Below are 10,819 nucleotides of genomic sequence, written 5' to 3'. Positions count from 1 at the left end.
TATAAAACAAAAAGTACCGATAAGAATACCGTTAAAGTACCGAATCGATAAGCAGTATCGGTAAGAGTAGTAATACCGTTAAAACCTTAACGATACCCATCCCTACATTTGACATTTGAATTTTATGTAGTTTGATTGACATTTGTTATTTGTCTCCATTAGGCGGATACACACCCGGCGTCAACCACGTCATAGTGCAGGAGCGTCGCCGTGACGACACAGGTGACGTTGCTCTGGGGATGTTGGCTGGTGCTGCGACGGGATTGGCCCTCGGCTCCCTGTTTTCAGTATTCTAATGTGTTTTTGTGAACCCAGCCCAACCCCACCTGACCTACAGTGCAGGAGACCCTTCCCGTGTTGTTTTAACTTTCCCTTTACGCCTCGTAATGCGCAGGTCTTATAATGTAGCCGGGCTGGGCAAATATTCATTTACTTTTCTATAATTGTCTTTGTACCAAAGTTTATGTAATTTGGATTAGGCACCAACAAACGCGTTTGCTTTGCAAATTTAATCTGTAGCATACAAAGATATACACTAAAATATTGGCGGCTAGTCTTAAGATAAGGATAATCAGTGAGGTTTAAAGATCAGCTGCAGAAACACAAAGTGTCTGTTGTTGAGTCCTTGATGAAATGAATGATGTTAGTTCTAATTAGAAATGAAACTGTTTTAAATGCCATTTGCAGCTGCAAAGCCAAAATTGTGCTGAATTAAATGTTTGTGACGGTCTCGTTTAAAAGGAATAGCTCACTCAAAAATGAAAATTCGGTCATAATCTTATTCTCATAAAATTTCTTTAAAAAATATCAGTAAAAATCTATACAATTTCTTTTTTCAGGATACTATTTTCCATACAATAAAAATGGATTTACACCCAGGACATCTTTATGTATAGTATAGTATAATTTTGCAAGAAAACTCGTAATAATACAGATTAATACTGTGACTGCAATTGTCACAGTATTCAGGAATATTCAGGAATGTATAAAGAGTGCATCCTTACATTGACCACTCTTTTTTCAGATTCTTTTTCCTTTCTTTGCCTTTTGTTTTTGTTTAAAATGAATAGTTCATTTGAAAATGATTTTTTTAAATGTTGTTTTCATTTCTTTAACAAAGGATTGCTGAAAATCTATACTTTTTTGACAAAAAATATCTATATAAAATATGAATTTTTAATTGAATGGCAATCAGCTGCACGAACATTTTGTTAAATGTCTTTAAAAATCATGTGATTTCAAGAAATTTAAGGGTGAGTAAATTATGACAGAATTGTCATTTTTGTGTGAAATATTCAGTTAAATCTAATTTGACAGGAAAACTCGTAATAATTTATGATTAATACTCTGATGGTGAGCGTGATGTTATTCAGGAAAGAGTAAAGAGAGCGTTCTTAAATCTCCTGCACCTTTTTCAATAGTTTTTCCTTTCTTTGCCTTTGTATTTTGTGGCGGCCTTCATTTAACTCATTTTATTGTGTTTATTTATACTCAGTGTTATCAAGTGTGTATTCTTCCCTTTTTTGTGGAGACTTTACACTTTCTTTGAGATTTATTTACTTTGAAAAATGTGATTGATTTTGTCTTGATTCCTGTTTGTGTGTGTGTGTTTTTTTTCTCTTGAGAAAACATTTGAAATGAACTAGCACAATTATTATTCACAATGTTTGTGATGGGAAGCGATAAGGGAAACTGTTGGATCGATGTGATCGGTTGGATTTACTGTCACATTCACACAATTTATTCTTTACTGTACTTTGACTTTGTTGTGTTTACATAACATGTATAACCATGAGTATATAAGAGAAATTAATCATAATTGCTTCATGTATACAAGATGTTTCATGATGATTTCAGGCCATGGTTGAGTTTAACTCGTTTTTAAACGTTTGTGACTGAGTTTAATGGAGCAGTGATTCAGAAAAATGACATTTTTCATCTGACATCATACTTGATGCTTATATCTAATGCGTTTTTCTTTATTGCTTTGCTGTTTGAACCTCAAGAAAATAATTTACTTGTTAATATATACCCACATAATCATGGATGTGTTATTTCTAAACTATTAAAATAAGATGTCCCGTGATTCTTTGGGTCAGTTCACTCATTAAGTTTCAGTTTGCACTCGTTTATAAGAAACACTGCAACATTACATAAAAAAGAAAATGTAGTGTTTGTATATACCAGTGGATACGGTTTTGTAAGTGTAAATCGAAAAATGTCACATTAGTGCATTAATGTTGTTTGTCTGCTTGCGATTTCTTTCAAGTACCTTGTGTGTGTATTAGATGAAAGCAAAAACGGAACAAGACATGAAAACCACAAAGAGGAGGTAGTTTATACATTTTATTTACAGACGAAAGTAGAAAAAGAGTAGAAAAATGATAAACACTTTCGAGGCGACAAAGAAAGAGGTCTGCATACCCAAAACACGTATTCACATATTTGTCAGCTCACTGGTTGTCTTTTTACTGGTTGTGATTTTAAGTCTTATTTGGCAATAAGGTACAAAAGTAACCGGCCATTAAGGCACAAGTAACCAACATAAATACAAATACTTTTTTTTAATCTCTCTCAAAAGTCCAAGTAAAAATATCATGACCCATTTGCAACAAACCTTTTAAAATTAAGTGGATTTTTAGGAATAATATCTTTCAAATGGCTGTTAGTGCTGATTGGTTATGTTCAGGATAATATTAAGGCTCACAAAAATGTTACCCCCCCAAAAAAAATCTCAGGATCAAAGACTGGCCAAAGATTTTGAAAATAAAATATGGAGAAGGAGCTTTTGTAAACATGATGGGAAAATATAAATAAATTCCACATGAATCCTGCAAAAATTCATCCCTCTTGACCAAAGTCATCAGTGAACTTCTTAAGCTTCTCCAGATCCTCCTCGTTCACGGTGGGCTTGGTTTTCTCGAGTGACCTCAACATGTCCTCCTGAGACACACAGACGAGAAGGTCAAAACAAGCTCTGGGACTTCAGCTTTTTTCTCCCACTAGCTGCAAACTTACCAAGCTGACTATCGGCTCCAGGAGTTTATCGCTCGCTACATCCACCCAGGTCATCTGGATCGCGCTTGGGTCGTTTGGAGAGCAGGGGGTTAAGAGGTCATCAACCACAACATCTGGGCTGTTCCATGCCTTTCCCCTGACCTGTTAAAACAGACATGAGAGCATGGATTCGGCTTGATTAGACGCTTCACTAGGCGTACGAACGTATGGAAGCTGGTTTCCGCCATGCAATAAAAAAAAAAGTAATTGTGACTTTTCAATCTCACAATTCAGACTTTTTTAATAAATTCAGAATTACAAGATATAAACTCACAATTCTGAGAAGAAAAGTCGGAATTATGATATAAATGATACGATATAAAGTTGCAATTATTAATTTTTATTTAATGGCAATAAAAAGAACAGAATATGGTAGCTTGTTTTTCCACCATGGGATAAAAAATGTAATAAATAAATAAAAACTTTTTTTTCTCACAATTCAGACTTTCTTTCACAGAAGTCAGAATTGCAAGATGTAAACTCAGAATTCAGAGAAATAAAATGTCAGAATTTCAAGATATAAACGTTTTTCTCGCACTCAATCTCTGAATTTATATCTCACAATTCTTTTTTTTTGTTGTTGATAATTTCAGAATTGCAAGATATGAAGTCTGATTTGTGACAAAAACTCACAATCCTAAAAAGAAATTTTGGAATTGTGAAAAAAAAGTCAGAATTATGAGATTAAAAACTCACAATTATTATTATTATTATTTTTTTTTATTCTGTGGCGGTGAAAATAACAGATTTTGGAAGCGATGAAAAAAGGCCATTGTGAAGGTAATTAAACGGAAATTTTATCTCACAATTTAGACTTTTTTTCTCAGAATCACGATATATAAACTCAGAATTGTGAGATTCTCTGTGAATTCAGAGAAACAAATGACAGAATTTCGAGATATAAACTTTTTCTCACAATTCTGCATTTATATCTCATAAATCAGGCTTTTTGTCTCACAATTCTGTGAGACAAACTCAGAAATGCCAGATAAAAAGTCAAAGAGACAAAGTCATAATTAGCTTTTTTTGAAACAAACTTTTATATAAATGTCATTCCGTACCTTTTTGAAGTGGGTCGCGCACTGAACTTTGCGGATGGGCTGCATGAGGGCGTCACGAACGACGATGCTGATGTCGGCACCTGAGTAGCCGTCGGTCTTCTTCCCGAGAGTTATGAAATCAGCTTCATCGAGGCTATTGGGAGTGGAGCCGAGGTGCAGCTTGAACATGGAGCAGCGAGCGTGCTGCTCAGGAAGAGGGATGTAGATGCGCTTTTCAAACCTACAACCATGAGACAATAATAAACCAATGCCTATAAAGACATGTAAAGCCATCAGAATTTGTATGACGCACCTTCTCCTGATGGCAGAATCCAGCGTCCACGGGATGTTTGTCGCCCCAAGGACCAGAATTCCTTCGTTGTCGTTTCCTACGCCTGCGAGAATGAGAGAATTAAGTTTAGAATCAATAACGTAATAAATAATGGAAACTATTACGATGACAAAAACAGCAAAGAAAACAACTGCTAACAAGAATATTCAATAAAAATAAAGGACTTCAGTATAATATTATTTTATAACATTATGAAATTATTATATTACATATTACCTAAATGTATGTTGACATTATTAAAAGTAATAAAAAATAATTTCTAAAGAAAAAATGAAAATATTATGTGGAAAATATTAATTCACAATAATTGTATAGCATATAGAATGGGAAAATTAAGGTTATAATCAATATTTTAAATAATGCATGAACACAAAATGCTACGAACACACAAAAAAACAAAATTTTTTATATATATATATATAGACAATGACCCTAAGCACACAGCTAAAATAACGAAGGAGTGGCTTCTCAACAACTCTGTGACTGTTCTTGAATGGCCCGGCCAGAGCCCTGACTTAAACCCAATTGAGCATCTCTGGAGAGACCTAAAAATGGCTGTCCACCAACGTTTACCGTCCAACCTGACAGAACTGGAGAGGATTTGCAAGGAGGAATGGCAGAGGATCCCCAAATCCATGTGTGAAAAACTTGTTGCATCTTTCCTAAAAAGACTCATGGCTGTATTAGATCAAATGGGTGCTTCTACTAAATACTGAGCATTTTTCAGTTTTTCTTTTTTAATAAATCTGCAAAGATGTCAACAATTCTGTGTTTTTCTGTCAATATGGGGTGCTGTGTGTACATTAATGAGGAAAAAAAATTAACTTAAATGATTTTAGCAAATGGCTGCAATATAACAAAGAGTGAAAAATTTAAGGGGGTCTGAATACTTTCCGTACCCACTGTATATATAAAGTCACTGCATTAAAGTCAAAATAAATTATTAAAATATTATCTGGAAAAGATTATTAATTATTCATTCACAGTAATTGTATAACATGTATAACAATAAATGTTGGTCTGAAAAAGCAATGAAAAAACATCAATATAAAAAAATAGATATGTTATAAAATATTATATTATAACATTATATAGGTTTCAGCAACCCAAAAGAAGATTAGTGGTTTGGAGGAAGGATAGATGGATGGATAATATTGTTATATTATATATCAAATAAATAAATAATTTATAAACAATATAAACAAAACATATAAACAATTTCTGAACAATTAAAACTAAATGGGAAATTGAACCTACATAAGAATTTTTTTTTTTCAAAACTATTAAAACCCTGCCGAATGAGACCCAGACTCATTTGGCAGATTTGCTGTTGCAACAAAGCTAACGCTAGCTCTGCGTTTACCTTGCATCTGGACCAGAAACTCTGTCTTGATCCTGCGGGCCGCTTCGCTCTCGTTCTCGTTTCTGGAGCCACACATGGAGTCGATCTCATCAATGAAGATGATTGAAGGCTTGTGCTCTCGAGCCAAACTGAACAGATTCTTCACTAACCTAACAGACAATAACAGAAGCAGTGCCAACAAACACATTGAGAACAACGAGACTCAAATGTGACAAACTTCTAAACAATATTAATATATTTCCCTCTTGACATCTGAAGAGCACTTACTTCTCGCTCTCTCCCAGCCACTTGGACACCAGGTCTGATGAAGAGATGGAGAAGAAGGTGGAGTTGTTGGCCTCAGTAGCCACTGCTTTAGCCAGGTAAGACTTTCCCGTTCCTGGAGGACCAAAGAGCAGAATCCCTCTCCACGGAGTGCGTTTCCCTGTCCATAATGATGAGCTTCAGCGCAGTTCAGAAAGACATTTTCAGACATTTGAATTCATGAAACCCATCATACCAGTGAAAAGATGAGGGAATTTGATTGGCAAGATGACCGCTTCTTTGAGGGCCTCTTTGGCTCCTTCCAAACCAGCAACATCGTCCCACTTAATGTTGGGTTTCTCCATAACAATAGCACCTGGAAAGCATGAAAATCCATGTTTCTTCTCTTGCAGATACTTTAATAAAGTGTGTTTTCAACACAAAATGTTGTACCTTGGAGTTGAGTTTGGAATTTCTTTTTCTCCGCATCGCCGTCATCACTGTCAGTCCTGTACAAGATGAAATTTGACATTTTATTTACTCTGTGTAACAGGAAGTGGATTAGCCGATTGAGCAGGAAGTAGATCCTCTCACCCTTTATCGTCAGACTGGGGAACTTTGACAGGTTTGGAGGGCGGCGCGCTCTCTTTCTTCTTCAGGTACTGCTTGAGCTGCTCCGCTCGGTCCAGATACTCGGCACACTTGGCTCTGATGCTCTGCTTGGCCTTTTCCCCCTGAGCTTCATCTGCACCGTAAAGCATCACAATAATAATAAAACACATGCCATCATTAGGTCATGGATGTTTTGCTCAATAAAACTGCATTTTTAAATAAGCACTGAATAAATGTAAGATATGAAAGACAGTACGCAGTATACAAATAAATATATAAATAAAATTTAAAATCTATAAAATAATCTATTTATAATAATCATTTCAATATTATTTTACACTTAAATAATATTATAAATAAACTCCAATTATCTGTACCATAAAATATCAAAACATTAAAACGTGCTATTATTTGTTCACTTTTTTTCCCCACAATAAAATGCATTTAATGATTAATCAAATACATTTACGATATGAAATACAATAAATACATACATATAAAAAATTAAAAACATAATATTATAAAATAAATTATATTCATCTGGACCATAAAACATTAAAAAGGGCCACTATTAGTTCAGGAATTTTTTTGCTCGCTAAATTGCAATTAATAAGGGATCAAATAAATTTAAGGTGGGAAAAAAAAGTAAAATATATTAAAATATACTCGATATATAAAATTATAATAACAATTCATCTGTCTATCCATGTTAATAAAATTAAATAAAACACAATACTTTATATTAAATATATACATATATCATAAGACTACATATGGGATCATCTAAATAATACAATTACTTAAAAAGTACAATATATATATGGTTTGCATTGCACAACATCAGAAAGATCAGGCCCTTTCTAACGGAGCATGCTGCACAATCCCTGACCATTTTCAAGCGACAGCTGAAAACGCATCTCTTTCAACGCTACTTGACTTCATCATCATAAAAAAAAAAATATATATATTCTCTCTCTTTATCTATTCCTTCTCTTTCTAGCGTGTACTTATTTGAACAATGTCTAAAAACTTGGTATTACAAGCACTTCCTGTATCTGTTTGCCTCTTTTAAGAAGAATCGCTTTATGTATCCCCCAATTGTAAGTCGCTTTGGATAAAAGCGTCTGCTAAATGTCTAAATGTAAAATGTAAATGTAAAAAACATTTTAAATAAATATAGAATGTTTCAATATAAAAAAATAAAAAATAAGATCTAAATATATTTAAAAATGACATGTAAAATCTAAGTGAAGTTTATAAATAGTGGCTTTTGGCTTCTTACATTTCACCACATGAAGAAAATACTGGATTGCATGCTGATAGAGGCGCAGGGCTTCCTCGTAGTTTTTGGCCTTGTCCTCCTCAGAGGCTCTGCTGGCCAAATCAATGGCTTTCTATTGTGCACAAGTAAAGATGAGACATTCAAAAAGGAAAAAGAAACAGCATTTTTTCTTGCCAAGTCTAATTTAATTTTGTACAATATTTCACACTTTGGGAATAACATAAATAAAAATAACTGGAAATAAAATAAAATGATTCTGTACACAAGTGATATTTAAAAAGTCTAAGGCAAAAATAAAACAATCAAATATAATATTGTCTGTAGTTACACAAACACCCATACATAGATCACTTGATCAGGTTCAAATGTTTCAAATCTGGAATTCAAATGAAATCTGTGTTGTATAAGATTATGTTATAGTGTGGTGTAATGTACGGATAACTGGTTAGACCAGTTTAAGGACAGACTGATGAATACATACAGGAGCTAAAAAACTTTACAATGCACCAAATAAGTTAAGAAGCACTTTCTTACATTTATGTATGTATCAAAAAAAATAAACAAGCCACCTAAATATAACGAACAAATGAATGTTTACCGGTTAAACAATACACATATTCTAAACCTCAACAATATAGTTACATTTTAGACTGTATGTTGCCAAAACATACGTTTAAATAGAGCAGAAAAATTACAACAAATCATAAATAATACACATATTACATTTAATACATGAAAAGGTCCATTATTATGGCAGTCATACCACTTGTAAAGTCTCTTACCTGTAAGTTGACATTCGTCATTGTTGAAGGTGAACTTATAATGTGTTACTGCTGGAACAATTCAAATGTATACATTTTTTTTAAATGAATGTGTAGCAGAATCTCGAAGCGTCGGTAAATCTATGCGTCTCCCGCACTTCCGCGTTGAGTGTTTACAGTGACGTCACGAGTGACGAGCGCCGAGCCACACCTTTCCCGCGCATCGGACACGCCCACTGCGACGCGCCAACCATTTTAACAGGAACATCTCGAGTTACTGAAACAAATAATGTAAAATATGGTGACAGTAATGTTTAAAATAAAAATCGTTGAGTGTTTACAGTGACGTCACGAGTGACGAGCGCCGAGCCACACCTTTCCCGCGCATCGGACACGCCCACTGCGACGCGCCAACCATTTTAACAGGAACATCTCGAGTTTACTGAAACAAATAATGTAAAATATGGTGACAGTAATGTTTAAAATAAAAAAAAATAAATAAAAGTGAAATATTTTTAAATTACAATAATAATGAAATACAGAATACAATAAAATATTAATTCACGTTTTAAGCAATCAAATAAATATATTTTAAAATATTTAATTCCCTCATAAAATACGTTAAAAGCAGCATTTTCGTCTACATTTATTGTTTTGAAAAATAAACAGTTTACCACACTTCATACACAGACAAAATGCTAGATAAAATGTTATAAAAACAAATATTTAAGAACCAAGGTTTTGATATTTAGGCTACTGAAGAAAATATAAAGTCCAAAATGCATTTCAGTGGAAAATAAATATGGCAAGAAAAAAAGCACATGAAAGAGCCAAGAAGTACAGTTTATAAATAAATAAAAATAAGTCCAATTAAATATTGTTCAAGCAATCAAATGAAATCAAATTTTAATATCATGTAATGATTTTCATTCATCTTTCATTAAATGAAAGACATTTAAAAAGCAGCATTTTCGTTTACATTTATTGTTTTGACAAATATACAGTTTAACACACTTCATTCACAGACAAAATGCTAAATGAAATGTTAAGAAAACGAACGTGTAAGCGCCAAGATTGAAACTTTTCTAAAGAAAATAAAGTCCACATTCCATTAAGCAGAAAATAAATATGTCAAGAACAACTACTCATCAAAGAGCCAAGAGTAATTTTTTATCGAATAAGTATTGAGCTTTTTTTTTATTGTGTTGTGACTATTTTTTATTTGGTTGTGAAGATTTCCTTTCTTTGTTTTAGTAGTCGTATGGCATAAACACTGATTCATGAGCTCTTTTGACGAAAACATGCTATTAATTAAAATATATTTGCAGGCTACAAGACACTACTAAAATAATATCACCAAAATAATGTATTCATTTTATAAAACAATTTTTTAAGCATTTAATTTTTTAAACAAAAAGCATAAGCTGCTTCTTACAAAATATACAAATGTAATAAATGCTTAAGAAAAAAAAAACTGAATGACATTACATTATATCATAACATTTCCAAGATGAAGAATAAGCAATTCTGCTTTTCAGTGCATTTGTGTTGTTGCAAGCAAGCACCATTATAACATCGTCTGTATGAGACAGGAAAGCTCTGATTTCTCCTCTCTCAGGAGGACGTAGTGCATTCATTTTTCATCAACTCAAAAACAAAGACAGCAGAGAGCTAAGAGCAAACCCAGCAGTCATCAACTCGCTGCGTTCAGCAGGGCCAGACGCAGGACTCGTAGGATGCGCTCGTTCTTCGTCAGATCCTCCGGCAGTTCATTGTTCTGCAGAGAGAACGTGATACCATCAGAACGTGCTGCAAAAGTGACATTAAAACACCAGATAAACCAGATTATCATGTGCTTTTATGATCTAATATGAAGTGAAGTGAATTAGATTCCTGCAGCATTTATCATATTTTGAGCTATTTGCCTGCAGTACATTCATTATACCTAAACGCTCACTGACCAGTAGATGGCAGTGCTAGATATGAACAAGAAAACACTGACAGGGACATCAAGCAACTATTTTTTGTCAACATTTAAACTACAAATTTTAGACAATACATTTTTTTACCTATGATAAAATGATCTTTCCTATGGTCATTTGCGTGGAC

General features: G+C 33.6%; 3 protein-coding genes across 9 annotated transcripts in view; 1 reads left to right on the top strand and 2 right to left on the bottom strand.

Annotated features, from left to right (window-relative positions):
- The window catches only part of LOC107715113 (pleckstrin homology domain-containing family B member 2-like), an 11,909-nt gene extending 11,104 nt beyond the window's left edge, over positions 1-805 (top strand). For all 4 annotated transcript variants that reach the window (XM_016521180.1, XM_016521179.1, XM_016521178.1 and 1 more), the window contains exon 8: positions 163-805. In XM_016521180.1, coding sequence (XP_016376666.1) covers positions 163-296 — 134 coding nt within the window. In that variant the 3' untranslated portion in view covers positions 297-805. The remainder of the gene's footprint in view (positions 1-162) is intronic.
- A 1,527-nt stretch (positions 806-2,332) lies between these two features.
- On the bottom strand, positions 2,333-8,888 carry LOC107715111 (vacuolar protein sorting-associated protein 4B-like). Its single transcript, XM_016521176.1, has 11 exons — positions 8,732-8,888; positions 7,950-8,061; positions 6,650-6,800; positions 6,509-6,564; positions 6,312-6,431; positions 6,080-6,236; positions 5,813-5,961; positions 4,411-4,492; positions 4,119-4,338; positions 3,019-3,159; positions 2,333-2,943 (listed from the first exon to the last, which is right to left on the bottom strand). The coding sequence occupies exons 1-11, from the start codon at positions 8,750-8,752 to the stop codon at positions 2,842-2,844; spliced, it is 1,311 nt and encodes a 436-aa protein (XP_016376662.1). The 5' UTR covers positions 8,753-8,888; the 3' UTR covers positions 2,333-2,841.
- A 794-nt stretch (positions 8,889-9,682) lies between these two features.
- Positions 9,683-10,819, bottom strand: part of LOC107715109 (ankyrin repeat domain-containing protein 29) — a 6,369-nt gene continuing 5,232 nt past the window's right edge. For 3 of the 4 annotated variants that reach the window (XM_016521171.1, XM_016521170.1, XM_016521172.1), the window contains exon 11: positions 9,683-10,487. In XM_016521171.1, coding sequence (XP_016376657.1) covers positions 10,404-10,487 — 84 coding nt within the window. In that variant the 3' untranslated portion in view covers positions 9,683-10,403. Of the gene's footprint in view, positions 10,520-10,819 lie in introns of all 4 variants that reach the window. The other variant, XM_016521173.1, reaches the window with a different exon arrangement.

The sequence above is a fragment of the Sinocyclocheilus rhinocerous genome, unplaced genomic scaffold (assembly GCF_001515625.1).
Source record: "Sinocyclocheilus rhinocerous isolate Xijiao unplaced genomic scaffold, SAMN03320098_v1.1 scaffold509, whole genome shotgun sequence".
NCBI lineage: Eukaryota > Metazoa > Chordata > Actinopteri > Cypriniformes > Cyprinidae > Sinocyclocheilus > Sinocyclocheilus rhinocerous.
The sequence above is the reverse complement of the archived record's forward strand: the minus strand, read 5'-3'. Positions and strand labels throughout refer to the sequence as shown.

Bases quoted from the DNA above. Each gene is read 5' to 3' on its own strand.
- LOC107715111 (XM_016521176.1), bottom strand. From the start codon at position 8,752: ATGACGAATGTCAACTTACAG. The intron at 8,062-8,731 runs GTAAGAGACTTT...TGTGCACAATAG, and splicing joins TGACGAATGTCAACTTACAG to AAAGCCATTGATTTGGCCAG. The intron at 6,237-6,311 runs GTATGATGGGTT...CATTATGGACAG, and splicing joins ATTCCCTCATCTTTTCACTG to GGAAACGCACTCCGTGGAGA.